Source organism: Chiloscyllium punctatum, chromosome 1, assembly GCF_047496795.1.
Source record: "Chiloscyllium punctatum isolate Juve2018m chromosome 1, sChiPun1.3, whole genome shotgun sequence".
Taxonomy (NCBI): Eukaryota; Metazoa; Chordata; class Chondrichthyes; order Orectolobiformes; family Hemiscylliidae; genus Chiloscyllium; species Chiloscyllium punctatum.
Genome location: NC_092739.1, coordinates 73,739,243 through 73,762,415, shown reverse-complemented (window position 1 = coordinate 73,762,415; position 23,173 = coordinate 73,739,243). Strand labels below are relative to the sequence as shown.

Sequence of the window (23,173 nt, the reverse complement as noted above, 5' to 3'; positions counted from 1 at the left end):
GAATTGTCGTGGATGCTGGAGTTTGACCTGTACACAATCTCCCCTTAAATTCCAATGCAGGTTTCCTTGGAGAAGCCTGCATCATTAAAGTGATATCAGGATAAACACTTCCATTACTTCTCCCAATAAATAACAACAGAACGAGAGGACTCTTGTTCCTACAAAACAGGCTTCCCCAAATGCCAGCGCCTTATTGATGGTAATCTTGTTGCCATTTCCTAATATAAAGCTGCTCAGCACTATGTACCTGGTCTTCTTGTTCTTTGCTTCTCTACCCAAAGAAAGGTCCTTGGCAATTATTAGTCAAACCTACCTCAGTCAGAACAGGCATTGCATCTAGTGTTGATGGCTAGTCCTCAAGTCAACAGCTAACCAACCTGTCCTTAGCATCTATACCCCCCCCCCCCCCCCCCACACTGCCCCCTCACTGCCCCCAACTCCAGCATACATATGCACTGCCTGTGAATTAAGTGGATCTGGCTAGTAAAGATCTCCTTTAGTAAAGATCTCCTTGAAGAAGTTCTCCTCTACTCTCAACAAGTATCTCAGTGAGTGTCTCTCTCTCACTGCAACCCCCAGGTCATCTCCTCTGCCCTGAAGCTCTTCAACCATGTCCTGAAACATCACCATCCTCATGACCTACCCTACCTGCCAATCTCCCTTCCCAGCTACCTGCTCCACCCTCCTCTCTAACCTATCACCTTCATCCCCACCTCGATCCACCTATTATACTGTTGGCTACCTACTTGCCAGCCCCACACCCCTCCCATTTATCTCTCCACTCCGGAGACTCCCTGCCTCATTCCTGATGAAGGACTTTTGCCCGAAACATCGATTTTCCTGTTCCTTGGATGCTGCTTGACTTGCTGTGCTTTTCCAGCACCAGTCTAATCTAGACCCTAAAGATCTGTATGCGCTGATTCATTACTTTTGACAAGTGGACATGCATATCTCAACATGCAAACTAGGAATAAGAGTTTGCCCATCAAGCTTGATCCAATAAGACCATGGCTGATCTGATTTTAACTTCAACTTTATACCCCCGATAATCTTTTACCCACTTGGGAATCAAGAATCTATCCTCCTCTATCTTAAAATAAACATTTAAAATTCTGCATCTACTGCTTTTTAAGGAAGGCAGTTTTTAACTAATAACTGATATAAATGGGTGACCTCTTATTTTTAAACTATGATCTCTGGTTTTGGATTTTGGTATTTCAAAAGAAATATCTTCTTTTTGGGATCCTGCTTGAGCTTTGGCTATAAATGAGTCACTTCCTTTTTCACCTACTCCATGTTTAGGTTCCTCTATTGGCAAAGCCATATAATATACGACCAACAATGATAACAATGAGCAACTAATGCATCAGAAATACTGCTTCAAGATGTCTATATTACAGAGGATCCTCAATTATCCCAATGTCGTTTATCTGAATTTTGGATAATCCAAAGTGGATTTCAAAGTTCTGCAAAAACGTTATATTAAAGAGGTAAGTGTATTCAATTACTTGTACTGAAGAACATGTGAAAAAGCTGGCAAAACAAAGAAACACAAGCAGCTCAAGCATCAGCGACTGGATATTTTTAGGTAAGGGTTAGTTAGACAGCCCTTTACAAAAGTAAGTGTTTTACATTACAGTACAGGGTATTCCCGTCGCTTTACCAGGCCGTTCATTAAAAAAAAGCCAAGAACGTAAAGACATGCACGAGGCAGTGCTTCTATTTTTGCATCACGGGACTGAGTTCCCAGAAACCGACAAATGTTGTTGCGATCGTAGAAGCTATTCAGGACTTTGTTTAATGCTTTCACCACTCCTTGCCAAATGCTAAGTACTGCTGCATTTTTAAAAAGTTTTCTTGTGTTATCATTCCTTTATTTTCTTCATCACATGAAATCTGTACTCTCTTACGCTCAGTACGTTAAAATTATAGGTTTAAATAAACAGCTTCCCTTGTTTAAGTTAAAATCAATTATCCGAATAATCAATTATCCAAACGAAATAGTGCCCGCCCATCTCGTTCGGATAATTGAGGTTCCTCTGTATATGGTCAATATTGCCCCTGTGCTTCACTAAACCCTTGCTCTGATAGTGGTTGCAGCTTTCACAATTGAATCATGAGCCAGGAATGAAGACGGAGAGTGAAACATTGCCACATCCTGAATAATGTTGACAGTGGTGAGACAGTTGAGAAAGGATGGGGAGATTGGAAAATGAGATTCTCAATGTTGAGAGAAAACGTTTGATTTTTGGCATCAGATTTCAACAGCATGAGGAGGATCTCGATCGTGCACAGTGAGGGGCATTTGTTGTTGGTCTGCTCGCCGAGCTGGCGGGTTTGTTGGCAGATGCTTCATCCCCTTTCTAGATGACATCACCAGAGTTGTGTTGCCTCCTGTGAAGCGCTGCTGTACTGTTCTGCCTTGAATTGATGTGGTTGAGTTTGAGCTGTTTCCGGTTGGTGGTGGTTCTGGTTTTCCATTGCTGCGGTTTGTACATTGGGTTCAGGTCAATGTTTGTTCATGAAGTCTGAGGCTGAGTATCTTGCTTCCAGGAATTTCCTTGCTATTCTTTGTTTAGCCTGTCCTAGTATGATTGTATTTCCCAGTCAAAACATCTTATTATTAACTAATCACACCCCATTTATAAGCAAGTTGCTATTTTCTCAGGTAACGGAAAGAACCCATATGGCAAGCATGTCTGATGCGAAAGCTATTGCAGGTGCATGGCGGTTGTATTAGAAGCCCTTGCTGCGGCTGACTTTATCATCAGAAAAGAGCGACATTCAGTCAATGTAAAAGTCATCTGTGATCATCAGTATACCAGGTGTTATGGACTAGGCCAGACCCCTCAAAACACTTTTAAACTGGTAGTCTAGACTGTAAATAGACTATTTGTTTTAGCTAGGTGTATAGTGGATATTCCCAGAGTAAATTAGCTAGTTCAACTGCCAAGTTTTTAACAAACAAAATTTATTTAGAAAATTATGGAACGAAACACAAAGAACCAAAAACAGAATACTGGATAACTTATCCTATCCAAACCTGACTTAATTTTGATGTTCTGAAAATATTAGCAACAGTCCCAATACACACATCCGTTAGCACAAACAGTAAAAATGGCACAGGCAGCTTACAGTTTTCACAATTAGAAGGGCAGAAGGAGAGAGAGAGCTTCCAGTTTCAACTGTGACTCTTACCCAACTAACTCCTGAACTGAATTGAACTGCACAGCTAGAGAGCTGGCCACACCCCTTTGACTTGACCAGTTTTTCCAAGGTTAAAAATCACACAACACCAGATTATAGCCCAACAGATTTAATTGGAAGAATTAGCTTTTGGAGCGTTGCTCCTTCATCAGCTGATTGTGGAGGTCACAATAGTAAGACACAGAATTTATAGCAAAAGTTTACAGTGTGATGTAACTGAAATTATACATTGAAAAATACCTTGATTGTTGGTTGAGTCTTTCATCTGTTTGAATACCATGATAGTTTCACTTTTTTCATATGTAAATCACAAGACTTTCTTTTAAAAGTTACATTCTCAGATTAACTGTAACAAGTGATGTCAGCCAGATAGTATGTTGAAGGTGTTAGTCCCCTGTGTTCCCTGTCTGTGCCATAATGTTTAGACTGATTCTAATCTAAAAAGTGAGTTAACAGAGTCTTACATGAATTAATGCAGTTTTTGAGCAAAGTACAATGTAACTCTGCAAGTACAAATTCACCCCACAAACGCATATGTATATGTGTACATGTGGGTTTGTGTGTGTGCGTGTGTGTCTGTCTGTCTGTCTGAGGTGGGGGGGGTTGTGAGTGTGAGAGAGAGTGTATATGTGAGCATATGTGAGTGTAGAGTGTCTAAGTCTGTGAGGGGATGCATGTGTGAGTGTGGGGTGTGTGTGTCTGTAGGAGTGCGTGTGTGTGTGTCCGGGTGGGGAGTTGTGAGTGTCTGTGAGAGAGAGTAAATGTGTGTGTGTGAGAGTGTAAAGTGGTCTAAGTCTGTGAGAGGATGCATGTGTGAGTGTGGGAGTGTGTGTGTCTGTAGGGGTGTATGTGAGTGTCTGTGTATACATGTGTCCGTGCGTATGTGTGTGTAGGAGTGTCTGTATGTGTATAGTGCAATGGTGGTCACCTGTAGTGTGACATGAATCCAAGGTCCTGGTTGAGGTGCTCCCCATGAGTACGGAACTTAGCTAAGTTCCATACCCATAGGGAGGGCCTCAAACGGGACCTTGGGTTCATATCCCAATACAGGTGACCACCATTGCACTATCTACACACACGCGCGCGCACTCACACATCCACACTCATACATGCATCCTCTCACAGACTTAGACCACTTTACACTCATACACACTGATACACTTTCTCTCACAGACACTCACAACCCCCCACCCCAGACACACACACACTCCTACAGACGCACACACTCCCTCACTCACATATGCACCCCCTCACAGACTTAGACACTCTATACTCACATACACACACATACACACACATATACACTCTCGCTCACACTCACGATCCCCCACCCCAGACAGACAGACAGACACACACACACACACACAAAAACCCACATGCACACATACACATATACGTTTGTGGGGTGAATTTGTACTTGCAGAGTTACATTGTACTTTGTTCGAAAACTGCATGAATTCATGTAAAACTCTGTTAACTCAGTTTTTAGATTAGAATCAGTCCAAACATATGGCACAGACAGGGAACACAGGGGACTAACACCTTCAACATGTTATCTGGCTGACACCAATTGTTATAGTTATTCTGAGAATGTGACTTATAAAAAAATGTTTTGTGATTTACATATGAAAGAAGAGAAACTAACATGATATTCGAACAGATGAAAGACTCATTCTGGATTAGTGGTGCTGGAAGAGCACAGCAGTTCAGGCAGCATCCAAGGAGCTTCAAAATCGACGTTTCGGGCAAAAGCCCTTCTGATAAAGGACTTTTGCCCGAAACGTCGATTTCGAAGCTCCTTGGATGCTGCCTGAACTGCTGTGCTCTTCCAACACCACTAATCCAGAATCTGGTTACCAGCATCTGCAGTCATTGTTTTTACCTAGATGAAAGACTCGACCAACAATCAATGTATTTTTCAATGTATAATTTCAGTTACATCACACTGTAAACTTTTGCTATAAATTCTATGTCTTACAATTGTGTCTTCCACAACCACCTGATGAAGGAGCATTGCTCTGAAAGCTAGTGCTTCCAATTAAACCTGTTGGACTATAACTTGGTGTTGTGTGATTTTTAACATTGTATACCCCAGTCCAACACCGACATCTCCAAATCAGTTTTTCCAAAAGACTTTTCAAGCTTTTGGTCTGAAGCACTATCTGTTAGGGTAAACAAAAAGGCCCCAATGAACCATTCAAATTTCAGATGGAATCTGGCCAATTACCCCCTCTCTGAAAAAAAACTCAAGGACATAGTAACCTTGTAAAACACTAGCATCATGACACCTCCTCCCTTTAAAAAAATGAACCATCAATATCCAAAGATGGCTTCATTTTTCAAAACCCCCCCAAAATTAAAAATAGGTTAGTATTTTAAAGCTACATATACATTCATTAACTACAAACTTTAACTGTATCCCACCACAGAATGTCACTATTTCTCATTCAAGTCTTAACAATGCGTTGGAAATCACTGTTTCTCGTCCTGCTACATGCACAATTTTCAAACTTAATCACTGTAATAACAAGCTCATTCCAAACAGTCTGGCATTTTTGTTCTTAAATTTCTCCACATACTTCAATGGGTTATGATCAATGTATACAATTGTCTCAGATATGTTGTTGGTAAGATAAGCACTGAAATGTTGTAATGCCAACGCCAAGTTTAAAGCCTCCTTCTCAACTGTCGAATATTTCTGCTGATGAACATTTAACTACCTGGGGAAATATTTGATAGGTCTTTCTATCTTCTCATTGGCTTCCTGCAAGAACATCGCACCAACCGTCACATTGCTGGCATCGATAGCCATCTTGAAAGGCTTTGTGTAATCAAGTGTGGCTAATACTGGGGCAATGGTTAACACAGTCTTCAGGTGGTCAAACGCCTTCTGACAGTCCATTGTCCACTGAAACTTCTTGCCTTTCTTTAGAAATTCAGTGAGTGGAGCAGCCACACTGCGAACATTTGGCACAAACCTTCGATAAAATCCACTCAATTTCAGGAACCATAGTACTGCTCTTTTTGTCCAGGGAAATTCCCCAATTACTTTTGTTTTCGCGTTCAGTGGGGCCATTTGTCCGTGTCCAATAACATGGCCCAGGAAGGTTACTTGAGCTTTGGCAAATTCACTTTTAGCTAGGTTTACCACCAAGTTGCTCAAACAAATCCAATAAATTTTGTAAATGTTCCTTCCATGAGTGACTAAAAATCACCAGGTCATCAATACACGCCACAGAGTTGGGTAATCCACCAATGACCTTATTAGTTAATATCTGAAATGTGGTCTGAATGTTTTTCATACCAAATGGCATGAGTTTAAACTGATACGTAGCAGAAAGTGAGGATTGCTGATGCTGGAGATCAGAATCGGTAGTGGGGTGCTGGAAAAGCATAGCGGGTCAGGCAACTTCTGAGGAATAGGAGAATTAACATTTTGGGCAATGTTGATTCTCCTGCTCCTCAGATGCTGCCTGATGTGCTGTGCTTTTCCAGCACCACTCTAAACTTGACTCTAATCTCCAATAAATGCAGTCCTCACTTTCATTTGGCGTTATGAAAGCCAAAATTGCCTTTGCTCTTTTTGACAGAGGTACTTGACATTAGCCTCTGAGCAAGTCCAGCTTAGAAATGTAAGTTGTTTGTCCCACCTTTTCAACACAGTCTTCCAACCGTGGAACTGGAAATGCATCAGTCTTTGTAATGGCATTGACTTTGCGATAGTCCACACATAACCGTTAGGTACCATGACTATGGGTGAGCTCCAGTCATTGTAACTCACTTCAGCTATGCTATCTTAGAGCATGTGTTCTATCTCCATCTGAACCTGTGCCAACTTTAGAGGGTTATGCCTATAAGGATGTTGCTTAATTGGAACAGCATCTCCCATGTCTACGTCATGCACAGTTAAGTTCGTACTTCCCAATTTATTTCCATATGTCTCCCCATGTGATTATAATAACTCTTTCAGGTCATTTCAATTTTTCTCAGGAAGGTAACTCAATAATTTATCCCCATTTTTGATAACTTCCTCATTATCCAGTTTGATTTGAGAAATGTCTAACTCAGAATCCTCTGAATTTGGTTCTTCCTTCTGTGCTGTAATCATGAACACCTTCTCCTCTTGCTTTCCTTCCCTGTCAAAATACCTTCTGAGCATATTCACACATGACACTCTCTGTGATTTTCTTCCTGCCTGGAGTCCTCATCGAGTAGCTCAGTTCGCTTAATTTCCTTTTGATTTGATAATGTCCACTAAACCTTGCTTTAGGGTGGCATGGTGGCTCAGTGGTTAGAACTGCTGCCTCACAGCGCCAGGGACCTGGGTTCAATTTCAACCTTGGTGATTGTATGTGTGGAGTTTGCACATTCCTCCTGTGTCTGTGTGGGATTCTTCCCACAATTCAAAGATGTGCAGGTCAGGTGAATTGGCCATCCTAAATTTTCTACAATGTTCAGGAATTTATAGGTTAGGTACATTAGTTAGGGGCAAATGTAAGGGAATGGGTCTGGGTGGGTTACTCTTCCGTGTGGACTTGTTGGGCTGAAGGGCCTGTTTCCATACTGTAGGGAATCTAATCTAAAGGTTCAACTATTACAGGTGGTAACAGCAATACGTTATCCCCGATAGCAAAATTGTGAATTTTTGATTTCTTGTCCGCTTCCTGTTTTATTGTATGCTGTGTACTTTTAAATGCTGACTAGCCTACTCCCCAGCTCTATTTAATCATCCTCTAAACTTTGACACATAATCCAAATGGGAGGTCTCTGAATTCTGATTTAGTAATTTCTCTTTGATCAATTTTAATGGTCCTCTCACTTCATGCTCAAAAACTAATTGAATTCGACTGAATTTGGACCATTCATTTGGTGTATCTCTGATTGCAACAAGGACAAACAGAATTCCCTTATCTCAATCATCTGGATAATCCTGGCTATAAGCTTTCATCATGGTTTGATGCCATATTTCTAGTGCTCCCTGTGATTTTAGATGGTACGCTGTAGATTTGAATTGCTTTATGCCCAAGCTGTCCAAAACTTCCTTGAATAGTTTGGATGTGAAATTTGACCCTCAATCTGACTGCATCTCTAATGGTAGTCCGTATCTCTTAAAAAAAGAGTAATTCCTCTACAATCCTTTTAGCTGTGATATTGCATAATGGAATGGCCTCTGGAAATCTTGTTGATCTATCCATTATTGTTAACAAATACTGATTCCCACTTTTTGTGTGAGGTGGGGGACCTATGCAATCAATTAAGACTCTTGTAAAAGGTTCCTCAAATGTTGGAATGTGCAGTTTTATTACTGCCTGTGGTTTACCAATAAGCTGACATGTATGACACATCTGGCAAAATTCAACTACATCCTTGAGCAGTCCAGGCCGGTAAAAATGTCTCTGTATTTTAGCCTGTGTTTTTCTCATTCCTAAATGCCCTCCAAGTGGTAGCTAATGCGTCACTTGCAGAACCTCCTTTCTATACCCCATTGGCAAAACAATTTGTTGCATCATTTCTCATCTGCTTGAATATGTAACCGTCTCCATTTCCTCATTAAGACATCATTTTTCAGGTAATAACACACAGAGTTGCATTCAGACTCCTTCTCTGTAAATACCTTTTCATACAACTGTTTTAAATTTTCATCTTTCTGTTGCAACTCAATGAGTTTTGCAGAGCTAAAGATATTTGCATGATTATTTATTTATTCCTGTTTTATCTCAACTAACTGATTGAACACAGTCTCTGCTAATGCTACTTTAGCTTCCTTGTCTGTACTCTGTGATCTCTCTTCCTTCAACTGTTGACTCTGTGACCTTGTTACTACACAATCAGAGAAGATATCCGGACAAGAATCCTGCATTGCTTCAGTTGCCTGAGTTTCCATTGGTGTTTCAACTATAGTAAACAGCACGCCTACCAGTGAAACAGCTATATTATTCGCAAGGACAAATTGTATTCCTGGAGCTAAGAGTTTGTCCAGTAATCCTACCACAAATGCTCCACTCTTCTCTAGACACTCTAACCTCACTTTACATAAAAAAGCACTTTTTGTCTCACTGTGAATTCTTGTTACCAGTACCTTTTCTGGCAATAGTCTTTCAGGAGTACATATCTCCTCATCCTTCAGCATTACAGACTGAGAGGATCTGGTGTCTCTTAGTATTGTAACCTCTTTACCTGCTATTCCTAGCCTATGTGAATAAACTTTACCTTTGCAGGTATATTTTTTAAGCAGTTCTGGCAATTCCTCCTTAACCAGACTCTGATCATCTTGTGCACTCTGATGCAGCTTCCTAGATTTCACTGTGCTTTCTGTTACCATTCCAACAAAACTCCCAGACTTGTCCTGCTTTCCTGTGCTTTTCCTAGCCCACTAACACTGTGATTTCATGTGACCTACTTTATTGCAATTAAAACACTGGAGCTTTTTACCTTCAAGGGCTTCCTTTTTACCCTGTGGTAAATTATCCTTATGATCTTCCCCGAGATCTACCATGTGAGGATTTCTCTTTGGCCCAATTTCAATCCCCAATGGATTGAAATTGATTCATGAAGCCAAACTGTGTTTAATGGACCAGCTCATAGTCATCAGCCACTTCAGCTGCTAACCTTACTGTTTTAACTCTCTGCTCTTCCACATGTGTTCGCACTATGTCAGGGAGTGAATTTTTGAACTCCTCCAAAATAATTGTCTCTCTAAGGGCATTGTAAGTTTGCTCTATTTTTAATGGTGTTATCCACCTATCAAAATTACTTTACTTGATCCTTTCAAACTCAATGTAGGTTTGACCAGGGTCCCTCCTTAGATTCCTGAAACCTTGACTGTAGGCTTCTGGTACAAGCTCATATATACTTAAGATAGCTTTCTTCACCTCTGCATACTCCCCAGATACCCCTCCTCTGATAGGGATGCAAATACCTCACTAGCTCTACCTACAGGTTTGGTTTGGATCAACAAAACTCACATGGTGACTGGCAACTGCATTTATTAAGCCACTTTTCAATTGAGATGAAAAAGGCTTCCACATCCTTCTTATCAAATTTACGTAATGCTTGAACATACTTAATCAATTTCTCACCAGGCTTTTAACTACCAGGGGCTTGCTCATCCTCACTCTGTTCATTACTAATCTTACCTTCAGCCTTCATCCCCAGCCTTTTAAACTGACTTCCTTATTTGTATCAATTTCTGAAGTTCAAATGCTCTCTCGTTTGCTCTCTCATCTGCGAAAGCCCTTTGTTCTTTTTCTTTCTCTTCCGATTTTAATCGTAACGCAAACTGTTTCATTTCTGTTGCCCTGACCTTATCTCTTGCCTCTAATTCAAGCTGCTTCATTTGCAATTGAATTCTCGCCATCTCCACAGATCTTGATGGTGTTTCCAGCAAGTTTATATGCTGAGCTATTGCTGCCATCATCGAATCTTTCCTCACATTAGGAGGTAACTTCAACTCCAGCTTGTCTACTAATTCCTGCAGCTTGGTCTCATTTGCATTTTGTAAAACCCCAAAGGTCACTTCTTCCACCTTCAGAACCTCCTTGGTGACTGAAAGAGCCATTGCTATCTGAGCGCTGTTTAAACCAACCAAATCAACACCCGAAATAAAAGACACTAACACCTACCACCCGCTGTTTAAATCCCGCAAAGAGTTCCCAATCTGTTATGAACTAGGCCAGACCCGTCAAAATATTTTAAGCAGGTAGCCCAAACTGTAACTTTGCTATTTGCTTTAGCTAGGTATATAGTGGATATTCCCAGAGTAAATTAGTTGGTTCGACTGCCAAGTTTTAAACAAACAAAATTTACTTACAAAATCATGGAATGAAACACAAAAGAACCAAAAACAGAATACTGGATAACTTATCCTTTCCAAACTCAACTTAATGATGCTGTTCCGAAAATACTTGCAACAGTCCCAACACACAAATCCCTTAGCACAAACAGTAAACAATGACACAGGCAGCTTACAGTTTATGCAATTAGAAAGGCAGAAGGAGAGAGAGAGAGAGAGCTTCCAGTTTCAACTGTGACAGGAGACCTGGAAGATTCCGGGGACAGTCTGTACTTCCGCGGCTGGTAAGTGCATGATAGCATGCGAGTGGTGCCCTGGAGGTGTAATACATCCTTACTGATGTGAGGTTTGTAAGATCACATGATGCAGGAACTCCTGGAGAGTAAGTCTCCATGAAACTCCCAAATTGACACTTATGTTGGGAAACTTTAGCCCAAAATCTCATTGAACTATCCTTTGACCTTATCTTTTCTATCTAAAGATTAATAACAATGCATCACATTAAAATGAAAATGCCTCATTGAGCTTGTACCAATATTAAATATGTAACTAGGCCTATCCAAAGTAGGGTTTGTTACTCTTAATGCACAGTTGGCACCAAGGTCATAGCTGAGATCCTTGAGAAGGTGTCTTTTTACTGGTGATGACATATTTGTAGGAACTGTCTTGTTAGCCCTCTTAAGAAGTGAACAAGCACTGATCTGCCTAAATGGTGGAAAGTGTCTTGATTCATAACCTAGCTGCGTTGGAAAAAATCAGATCAGTACGTGCAGATGTGCAGTGGAGAGCTTTAACTGACAATTGTCAGACTTGAAGGATTCTTTCATCTGTGGGGAACAACCTGTTATTTAGGAGCAAAAATAGATTTCAGTCTTCAATGTGTTTGTGACTGAACGTTTTCATATCCAGTAGCTATGGTGATCAAGAATGCATGCACTTAGGAACATTATATTTTAGTCTGAAATGGATTCCAACAGCTTTCACTGAAATAATATATTTTTAATTGGTAGAAAGACATTTGCCTAGCAAGTATTGACTGTCAGCAGACAATGCCTTTCATTTGTGACTAAGGACTACTATTCTGTAATTGCAAAATATATGAAGAATAAATAATAAAAGACTGTTGAAAGCAAAAATAACATATTCAGAGTCTCTGCATGTGAGATTACCCATCTTTAACCAATCCTCCCCACACAGACGCAGTTTCCTCTGTGTGCTCCGGTTTCTGCCCACAGTCCAAAGATGTGCATGTGAGATGAATTGGCCATGCTAAATTGCCCATAGTGTTCAGGGATGTATAGGTTAGGTACATTAGTCAGGGGTAAATGTAGAGGAATGGGTCTGGGTGGGTTACCCCTCCAGGGGGCGGTGTGGATTTGTTAGGCTGAAGGGTCTGTTTCCACACTGTAGGGATTCAATGAAAAAAGCTAGCATCCAAGTAGGGAATCTGTGGAAATACAGAAGTTTGTATTTTCTTTCCTTTGCTGGGACAAGTGAGGATCCTTTCCATTGTTAATCAGCACTATCCAGAAGTAAAATCATGTTCAATTACATCTATCAGCAGGCTTGATTAGGTAGACTGAGGCATTGTGGATTCTAGCAAAATCAATCTTGGCTTTTAAACAGTTGACCTACTTGAAGGAATTTAATTTTATCTTTTATACAGCTTAGAAAAATATTGATTTAGCTACAGAGCAAGGAATAAAAATATTTGTCTCAAGATCCCATTCAACAATATCCCTGTTTGTTCCATTTATTAAAATATAAAATGCAATCACAGCAATTCACTCAGTGAAGAAAAACTCCATTGTCTATGATTAATTTGTTTTTTTTTTCAAACTACTGCCCTTGGGTTGAACCATCAAGAGCAATGGTTCTGGTATATCGACATACAACATGCATTCAATAACTGCTGTGATGTTATTTCATATAAATATTCATTAGTAGCAAAAACAACCATACATAGGACATCTACATGAAAGTAAACATCATTCATACTTCACTGGATGAAAACAGCCTTAGGAAAGGTTTACATTCTGTAAATAGTCTTTTGGTAAAATGGAAACCAGAAGTAATTCTCAATTATTTTTCTGTCTGAGGATTTGAAAGACCAAAATAAATATGCTTGATGTTTTTTTTTACAGTTTTACCACAATTTTTAATGAGCCTTAAGGGTAAATACTGCACTCTCTACTATCTATGTTCATTAAAAATTAAATGTGAATGAAAATACCCAGTATTTGTCCAGAAATATTACATTCTTCTTGCATTATTGTGGAAGTGATAATTTTATAGAAAGATTATACTTAGCTCAATTGGATTAATTCAATGTTTGCTCAGTTGAAATTAGATTTTTTAAATTCAGCAACAAGACTAGAAATGTAAGTTTGTGTAAATGTATGTCAGACTGGGGAATATGGTCAATAATTGAAGGGTTTTAAGTTTGCCATAAATTTGGCTGCAGCTACTGTTTACAAACAGTATGCAAAATTTTGGAAATCACTGAACATAGGTGGTTCCCAAACTGAAACCATGATCCCCATTTTGATAAATCAATGCATCAGCAAACTGCAAGGGACTAGGGACTCATAAATTATTATTTATGGAAGGACTACAGCTATCTCTCACTATCTGAACATGGCACATACTCTTCCTATCAAGAATTACACCTCAATATTTTACTGACAGACTTCAAAGGAAGATCAATATTGGATTAGATGCAATGATTGCCAGTGAGTTTTGAATGTATTTTATGTAAAGAATTAAAAATATGTAGATATTTTTTAAAAATGTATGCTCTTATAGCCAGCAATAGCTAGAAATGGGTCAGCAGAGACACCAGTGCCCGGAGCGAGGATGCCAGCGACCAGTGGCCCAGTGCAGAGCATGGCAGCAGCCAATGGGTCAGACCAGGTGGAGGCCCTCCTGCGCTGGTCTACTACAGAGCGCATTTGGAGACAAACTGTGATGTTTGTCATTGTAACTTTGCTTCTTGTTTTTCTGCTTTATGGTTATATTGTGTAAATCAGCAATGTAACTGTTTTTCTTCATTTCTCTAATCTGTAATTAAGGACTGTACCTTTGTGACTAAGATGGCACTGTAAGTGGCAATTCATAAACTTTTCACTGTAACTCATTTGAGTACATGTAACAATAAAGCTAATTCAATTCAATTTGAATGTTTCAAAGAGAATCATCTGAACAATATCAGAAGTAATGTCTTCCACCTCCTGTGGATAAAACATTCAGGAACATGTCTTAAATGATGTAAGGCTGCACTGAACAATGAACATTCACTTAGTTGATGTATCTTACTCTCTTACTTATCCTTGTTATGAAATGTTTTAAAAACACCTTCATCATCCTCCCAATATTTCTCTGACAAAGCTTTGCTTACAAATATTGTAAGTCTTGTTCATCTTAGTAATAACCACATGACCTTCCACTAGGAGGCTGACATTAATTTTATATGAAATGTAAATTATTTTAAAAATGTAACAGCTAGAATTTTTTTTTGAGGAAAGCCATTTTTAATTGTAATTTAACTGCGGAACTATTGCATTTTGGTGGTTGTGTAGATTTTATCTGAAGATCATAAATTGGTCTTATTTTGGAAAAAGCCATGAAGCACTATGGATGCAAATAGAATCAACAAATTGTAACTAAATGGCAAGATGCTATAGCAGTGACGACTAGAAAAACAGCTTAAAACAAGACACATATACAAGCTTCACCTTGAACACTCTGAAAATTTTACAGCTTTACAAACGTATGGTCACAATGTCATTTCAGTGTAATTACAGTTACTGGATATGATTAGCTCAACTCCCAGTCTGTCATCAAGCATGAAGTCATCCATGGAATTGTACACTGCCTCAACACTTACATCAGGACCAACCTGCCTTTAAAATGTTACATAAAAATGTACTTTCCAACTATAATCTGCACTAACCCTTTGAGCACTGAAATACAATTAAATGGTCATTGGATCGGCATATGGACAAGAATGGTATAGTGTAGGTTAGATGGTCTTCAGGCTGGTTTCACAGGTCGGTGCATCATCGAGGGATGAAGGGCCTTTACTGTGCTGTGATATTCTATGTCCTATACATAAATGGATTAACCAAATCTTGGTTAATGGCAGTAAGGCACATTTCATTAAGATAAAACACAACCAAGTAAATGTATAAAAGCCACTGTAAAAAGCAAAATTAATAGATGTAATTACTTCTTTCGCTTGGTGTTCTGAAAATGTATTGTACAATAAAAACAAGGCTGAAGCTTAAATAGAAATGTCTTTCAATGACAAATTAATCTTAACTGCATTTTTGTTCTCTTGCTTTAGAATATCACTGACTCCATTTACAAGACAGCCAGTGGAAAACATGCTGGTAATTTTAACTACTCGCCTCACCTGACAGGAAATTATGGGGATCAGATGGATCACTGGTGTTCAGTTCCACCGAATGTCTTCATTGACTTCAACAGAGAAGAAAATCAGCTGGAGTGATAAAGCAGCATTTTACCTGATCCAGTCAATCTGCAGATGGGTGGATTAAGTTTAAATATCTTCATTATACCTGTAATACACTAAATCTTTTTAAATTCTTTGTTATTGGGGTGTGAGTGTTGCTGGCAATGCCAGCATTTGTTGCCTACTGCTAATTGCCTTTGAGAAGGTGGTGGTGTCATCTTGAACCACTGCAGTCCATGTGGTGTAGGTACCTTGCTGCTGAGAGGAGAGAGAATTCCCGGGTTTGGATTCAGCAACCATGAAGAAATAGTGATATATTTTGAACTCAAGATGCTGCGTGCCTTGGAGGGGAATGTAAATGTGGTGGTATTCCCATGTATTAGCTGCACACTGTTCTCCCTCATTGCAGAGTTCATAAGTTTGGAAAATTCTATTGAAGAAGCCTTGGTGATTTGCAACAGTGTACTTTTTAAAGGTATATACTGCTGCTGCTGGTGGATGGTGTCAATGTTTAATTCGGTGCATGGAGTGGCAATCAAGTTTGTTCTGTTTTGCATAATATCAAGCATTTTGAGTATTTTGGAAAGCATTCATCCAGGCACTCCAGCAAATTCTTTACATTGTCCTTGTACATGATAGACGTACTTCGGAGAGACAGAAGGTGAATAACAAATAGGGGATTTTCTGCCTCTGACTTGCTCCTACAGCCACAGTATTTATGTAATTAGTTCAGATCAGTTTCTGACAATAGTGCTCCCCAAGATATTGATGGTGGCAGTTCAGCAATGGTAATGCCATTGAAAGAGAGAAATGGTGAAATTATTTCGTTGGAGGTGATCATTTACTGGCACTGATATTATGTAAATGTCACTTGCTATTTATCAAGCCAAACCTTAACATTGCCCAGGACTTGTTGCAGAGAGGCATGAATTGCTTCAGTTTCTAAAGAACTCTAAATGCCACTGAACATGATAAAACATTATCATCTAGATGGTGGCATCTATAAATTAGACTTTACATTGTATCAGTGAGTTCAACTTGCTCTCCATATCAAGTGGAATGAATTAAATTGCCTGAGGACTGACATCTGTGATGCAGGGGACCTCGGGAGGAGGTTGAGATGGATCATCCACTTGGTACTTCTGAATGAAGATTCTTGCTAATGTTTCAACCTTATCTTTTGCACCGATATGCTGGTTTCTGCCATCATTTAAGATGTCGATTATGTTTGAAACCTTATCTTCCATTTGGTCTTTTAGTTGCCCACTTCCATTGACAAATCTTCCTATGTGTCAAGTATGTCTCCAACCAACAAAGAGTTTTTCCACTTATCCACATTAATTCTAGTTTTGCTAGGGATTCTTGATGTCAACTCAGTCAAAGTCAGCCTTGATGTCAAGTGCTGTAACTCTCTCATCATCTCTGGAATTCAACTCTTTTGACCATGTTTGAACCAAGGCTATAATGAGGTCAGGAGCTGAGTGGCTCTAGCAGAACCCAAACTGAAAGCATTGTTGATGACATCTTCCATCACTTTACTGATGATAAAAGGTAGTCTGATGGATTGGTAATTGGTGTAGCAGCTTCCTGGCTGCTAAAACACAGATAGATTGTCAACTTGGCCAAACAGCAAGGGATTCTGGGTACATTGGCCAAGTGAAAAACTGAAATCACAAAAGCCCACATACCAGAGTGCAAACACAGCAGCCAGTTGCTAATGACATTAGCATAATGTAATAGGCATCAGTTAGTCTGCACTGCCACCCCCAACAATTTATCCATTAAACTAAGGACAGCCCAGATAAAAAGACACCAGGTCCTGCAACACAAACAAACTGACCATAGCATGCCATCTTAATGATTGAGTAAGCAAAAGTGAGGACTGCAGATGTTGGAGATTAGATTTGACAGTGTGGTGCTGGAAAAGCACACTAGGTTAGGCAGCATCCGAGAAGCAGGACAGTCGACGTTTCAAGCAAAAGCCCTGAGCTCATTCATGATGAAGGGCTTTTGCCCGAAACGTCGACTCTCTTGCTCCTCGGATGCTGCCTTACCTGTTGTGCTTTTCCAGCACCGCTCTCTTATCTAAATGATTGACTCTTGTTTCAAACTATTAAGTATATCTCCCTGATTGGTCAGAACTACAGAAATTTCCAAAAAACCATCTAAAAGGTATAAAAATAGGGTTCACCTGCTCAGCTCTCTCTTGGAACCTTTCTTGGAATTGTCTGAGGTCTTCTGAGGAGATCAGCATAGCAAGACCAGAGACCAGGTGACCATCCAGAGGGAGAGAGAGGAAGAAAGCAGCTTCACAGACCCAGAGCCAGAGTCACAGAGAGCGCGACTGTGTAAATTTACAATGACTCATGAAGTACTGTAGCCTTAAGGGGCCAAGTAGGATTAGGGGTAGCATGCTTATTATTAAAGATTATTGTAAATTTGTTCCTAATAAAGTGAGAATGTTTTGCTTTTGGTACCAGCTTGAGCTTGTATTGATTTGACTGCTTCGGTATTGTGGGACACCCGGGCATAATCATTGATAACTTTCTGGTTGAAGTTGTTTGCAACTTATTTAAAGAGGAACCAGACAACATTGGCCTGTTTAGATTTGTCCTGGTCTTCTGTATACAGGACATGCCTGGACAATTTTTCATATTACTGGAGAGATGGCAGTATTTTACCTATGCTAGCACAGCCTGGTTAGGGATACTGCCAGTTCTGGTGCATAAGTCTTTATCAATTTTGCTGCAATGTTGTCAGGGTCTATAAGCTTTGCACTATGCAATGTCTTTAGTCATTTCTTGATATCATATTGAGTGAATCAAATTAGTTTACATTGACATGTATGATCTTGGGGACTACAGGTGAGGGTAAGATGAATCATCCACTCTGCACTTCTGCCCATAGATTGCTGCAAATGCTTCAGCCTTTTCTTTGGTGCTGATGTACTGGATTCTTCCAATATTGAAGATTGGGTGGCACGGTGGCATAGTGGTTAGCACTGCTGCCTCACAGTACCAAAGACCTGGGTTCAATTCCCACCTCGGGCAACACTCTGTGTGGAGTTTGCACATTCTCCCCATGTCTGCGTGGGTTTCCTCCGGGTGCTCCGGTTTCCTCCCACAGTCCAAAGATATGCAGGTTAGGTGACTTGGCCATGTTAAATTGCCCGTAGTGTCAGGTGGAAGAGTAAATGGAGGGGAATGGGTCTGGGTGGGTTGCTCTTCAGAGGGTCGGTGTGGACTTGTTGGGCCAAAGGGCCTGTTTCCACACTGTAAGTAATCTAATCTAATATTATGGAGCCTCCTCCTCCAAAGAGTTGTTTCATCATTCATCATCCTTCACAACTGATGTGGCAGGACAGCAGACGTTAGATATGATCCTCTGTTTGTGGAATCCCTTCGCTCTTTTCATTACTTGCCGCTTATGCTATTTGGCATGCAGATAGTCCTGTAAAGTAATTTCACTAAGTTAACACCTAATTTTTAGATATGCACGTGCTACTTCTGGCATGCCCTCTTGCACTCCATTGAATCTTCTGTTTTAGATCCTTTCCTTTCTGTTATTAGATTTGTTTGACATTGTTTCAGTATCTCCTTGACTGGTTTTCAGACACTCATTACTTGTCATATGCTTTTCATCAATCCCCTCCAGCCTCTCTTTTTCTGAAACTGTAAACTTCAGTTCAATACTAGCTAGTGCTCCAGTCAAATTACTAATATTGACTGTCAAAATTAACAGCAATATTTTGTTTTGCATTATGTAACCTTCTTCAAGAGGTCTCTCTAGTATTAAAATATTTAGGTATATTCAAGGCAAGCAATACAATAGATGGGTATGATAGCTTAATATAGAGTCATAGAACCATAGCATGGAAACAGACCCTTCGTTCCAACCAGTACATGCCAACCATAATCCCAAACTAAATTTGTCCCACCTCTTTACATGTGACCCATATCCCTCCAAAAATGTCTTATTTATGATCTTATCCAAATGTCTTAAACATTGTGTCTGTAATATATTGAGGCACTGCAGTATTCAGGCTTTTATGAAAATGAAAGAAGAGAACTGATTTACATTTCAACAAAGATGGTAATCAATTAGATGCCACTGTGGTTTGAATCTGGTCATCTGTCAATCAGAAAATGTTATACATTCTGATTACAATCAAGATGTAGTGTATATTATGCAGTTAATGTTTCAAGCCAATGTGTTGAAGACTTGAAAAATGGGTTGTCCAATCCCTATTATTGTGCTAGCATTAGCAGTGTCAGGGCATTAGAACACAAAAGAAAGAAATCATTGAAATTCAGTAAGTAAACAGTTTCAGCTGCTAAATGGTAAGCTGTAGCTGCTGAGCATATGAATTTCCAAATCTCGATATCAGAGCTGCCTTGGACAATGGAGTTGGATATTTAGACTGAGATAATAAAACTGCTTGTTGAAAATCTTTGATGTATTGATGACTTGATATATTGAATTCTGGTAAGTAAAATGTAAGTTCCATAAGTATAATCAATTCTGACCAGCTTGCATCAAAGAGAATGAGTTGACGATAGATTCATGTGTAATCCTAATGGATGAAAGAATATATAAAAATTTACAGGAAAAGTACTTGCTATGGGATTATGTTCAATTTCACCATTTCCTCCTACAAGTTTTGACCCTAACCAGACCTCACCCCAATTAAGAGTTGAAGAAACATGCTTAATAATGATTCTTCAAACTCTAAATTACAGCAGAGATAGGAAACAAATGTAAAATAAAGAGCTAATTTATTTTACCTCTCAGCCTTGCTTGGCAAGCCTAAATTTGTTTACCTGAGTTTTGTTGGTTCCAAGTCTGCTTTTCGTGTTGGGTTGTGATGGTTTCTGAGTTGCTTTCTTCTGAAGCTGTGGTCCTCTTCCAAAGAATATGTAGTTGACAAAGGCATATTCCAATAAAGCCAGGAATACAAAGACAAAACAACCCATCAAGTAAATGTCAATAGCCTTAACATAGGGGATCTTGGGAAGGGTTTCCCTGAGGTGAGTGCTGATAGTTGTCATGGTAAGTACAGTTGTGATTCCTGTGAAATGTTGGAAAAAAAATCAATAAGCAACTTGGAAGAAAATATCTACTTATATCTATTACATGTTTAAAAAGTACGACATCTGCACACAAAAGCAACTGATATGGTAATTTTAAAATAAAACAAAAATCTCAAATTGCTTTGTGGAAATATAATCTGTGTATCAGATGGAGATAGTAGAAGTGGTAGCCAAAAGCATAATAAAGCAAGTGGGTTTTAAAGAGGGTCTTAGAAAACAATAGGGGATGAATAGGCAGAGATCTCAGATGGTCAAAGACATAACTGCCAGTGATGGCGTGAGGGGATAAAGATTGCATCAGCCCATTGTCAGAGGAACAGAGGTGGGAGGTAACAGGATTGAAAGAGGTTACAAGAAGGCTGAGGCCATTTCAGTGTGAGAGATTTAACCAAAGTTTGGAATTTGAAACTGCAGGGTTTGAAATGCCAGGAATGACGGACAGGCTGGATTTGGTTTTGGACTGAATAGAAGGGAGCAGAGTTTGGATAAGCTCAAATCTGCAAATGGTGCTGAATATGTTTTTCTTCAGATGAGGGTATTACTGTCAAGGCCAGCACTCATTGGCCAGACTCATTTGCCCTTAAGAAAGTGGCAGTGAGTCAACTGCTTTGTAGTTCATCTGGTACACACACACACACACGCACACACACAGACACACACGCACACACAGATACACACATACACACACACACACACACAGACACACACTCACACAGACACACACACAGACACATGCACACACACAGACACACACACACTCTCTCACACACACAGACACACACATGCAGACACAGACACACACGCACACAGACACATACACATACACACACACACACCACACACACAGACACAGATACACACACACACCCACACACAGACACACACACAGATGCACACACACAGACACACAGACACACACACACACAGACAGACACACGCAGACAGACACACGCAGACACATACACACATGCACACAGACACACACACAGATACACACTCACACACACAGACACACTCACACACACAGACACACGCACACACACAGACACACACACTCTCTCACACACACATAGACACACACACACCACACACACACACACACTGACATACACACCACGCACAAACACAGACACACACACACACCTCTGCTGAGATTGAAGGTCCAAGATTTTGATTCTATGACAACGAAGGAATGGTGTGATAGTTCCAAGCCAGACTGGGGGGACCTTGTCAATGGTGAGATTCACATGCATCTGCTGATCCTGTCCTACTTGTGGTAAAAGCCATTGTTCAGAAGGTGCTGTCAGAACAACCATGGAATGTTGCTGCAGTACAGGGGAGGCAATGGCCAATGGTATTAATCCAGAGACCCAGGCAATGTGATGGGAATTCCATTGACATCCTGCCTTGGCAGACTGTGGAATTTGAATTCAATAAAAATGTGGAATTAGGAATCTGATGATGACCATGAATCCATTGCCAATTGTCAGGAATATCCATCTGGTTCACAAATGTCTTTTATGTAAGGAAACTGCCGTCCTTATCTGGTCCTGTTGACATTTGACTCCAGACTCTACAGCAATATGGTTGACTCTTAACAATCCTCTGGGCAACTAGGGATGGGCAATAAAGGCTGGCCTAATCAGCAATACACTCATTGGAAATGAGTAAATAAAAAAAATCTTGTAATTGGTATACATTGGTTACACTCTGAATTAGTTATGGATGAAATGATTGTTTATGTTAATGAATGGTGTAACAATCTAGTAGGTTTCTTAGTCCTGGATAGTGTGGAGCTTCTTGAGTGTTATTGGAGCTGCACTCATCAAGACAAGTAGAGTATTCTATCACACTCCTGACTTGCAGTTGTAGATAATGGATAGGGTTTGGGGAGCCTGGAGGTATGTTAACTTATTATAGTATTCTCAGCTTCTGACCTTCACTTGCAATTAAGATAATTTACATAACAGGTCCAGTTAAGTTTCTGGTCAAATAGTAAAGTATTTCATAATAGTATTGCTATTTAATGGCAAGAGAATTTAATCAGATTCTCTCTTTAAGGACAATGCCCAGCACTGTGTGGTCTGGCTGTTACTTGGACAATATTTGGATGCCATTGGATTAGTCAAAACTAAAGGTGATAAATGCATGACTAATTGAAGTATGACTTGATATGGGTAGTATTACAGTTTCTGTGATGAAGGAGATATGGGGTTGAAAGTGGGAATCTCATCAACCACCAAGTTTGCAAAGAGTCTGTTTCAAACTGAGACAAAATGTCAGAGTTGGGGGAGGAGCTAGGATTAATTGCAACAATTTAAAGCACGCAGTGTGGGACGCTACATTTAGTTATGGGGAAATATGGCACAGCTAAGGTTGGATAGTGGACAATATATCTAACAACACAGAGGCAATGCCAAGTTCAGAGAGATGTGGCAGATTCGAGCTGAGTGCCATCAGCATCCATGTGGAAACCGACCCATTTTTGGATCATGTCTGACTTGGTGGTAAGAGCCTCACATCACTGCAGCAGATTGTAGGAGGAGGGAGCGGAAAGTGTAGCTCTTCTGGGATCCTCTGGTAGGCAGCAAGGTATGGCCAGGACTCAGG

General features: G+C 39.9%; 2 protein-coding genes across 4 annotated transcripts in view; one reads left to right on the top strand and one right to left on the bottom strand.

Annotated features, from left to right (window-relative positions):
* commd8 (COMM domain containing 8) overlaps positions 1–17,918 on the top strand; it is a 137,942-nt gene extending 120,024 nt beyond the window's left edge. The window contains exon 5 of the mRNA XM_072568711.1: positions 15,345–17,918. Coding sequence (XP_072424812.1) covers positions 15,345–15,509 — 165 coding nt within the window. The 3' untranslated portion in view covers positions 15,510–17,918. The remainder of the gene's footprint in view (positions 1–15,344) is intronic.
* Positions 1–23,173, bottom strand: part of LOC140476295 (gamma-aminobutyric acid receptor subunit beta-1-like) — a 302,418-nt gene that overhangs the window by 32,177 nt on the left and 247,068 nt on the right. For 2 of the 3 annotated variants that reach the window (XM_072568689.1, XM_072568680.1), the window contains one exon: positions 20,294–20,541. In XM_072568689.1, the coding sequence (XP_072424790.1) occupies positions 20,294–20,541 (248 nt within the window). Of the gene's footprint in view, positions 1–14,528; positions 15,104–20,293; positions 20,542–23,173 lie in introns of those variants that run through there. The other variant, XM_072568699.1, reaches the window with a different exon arrangement.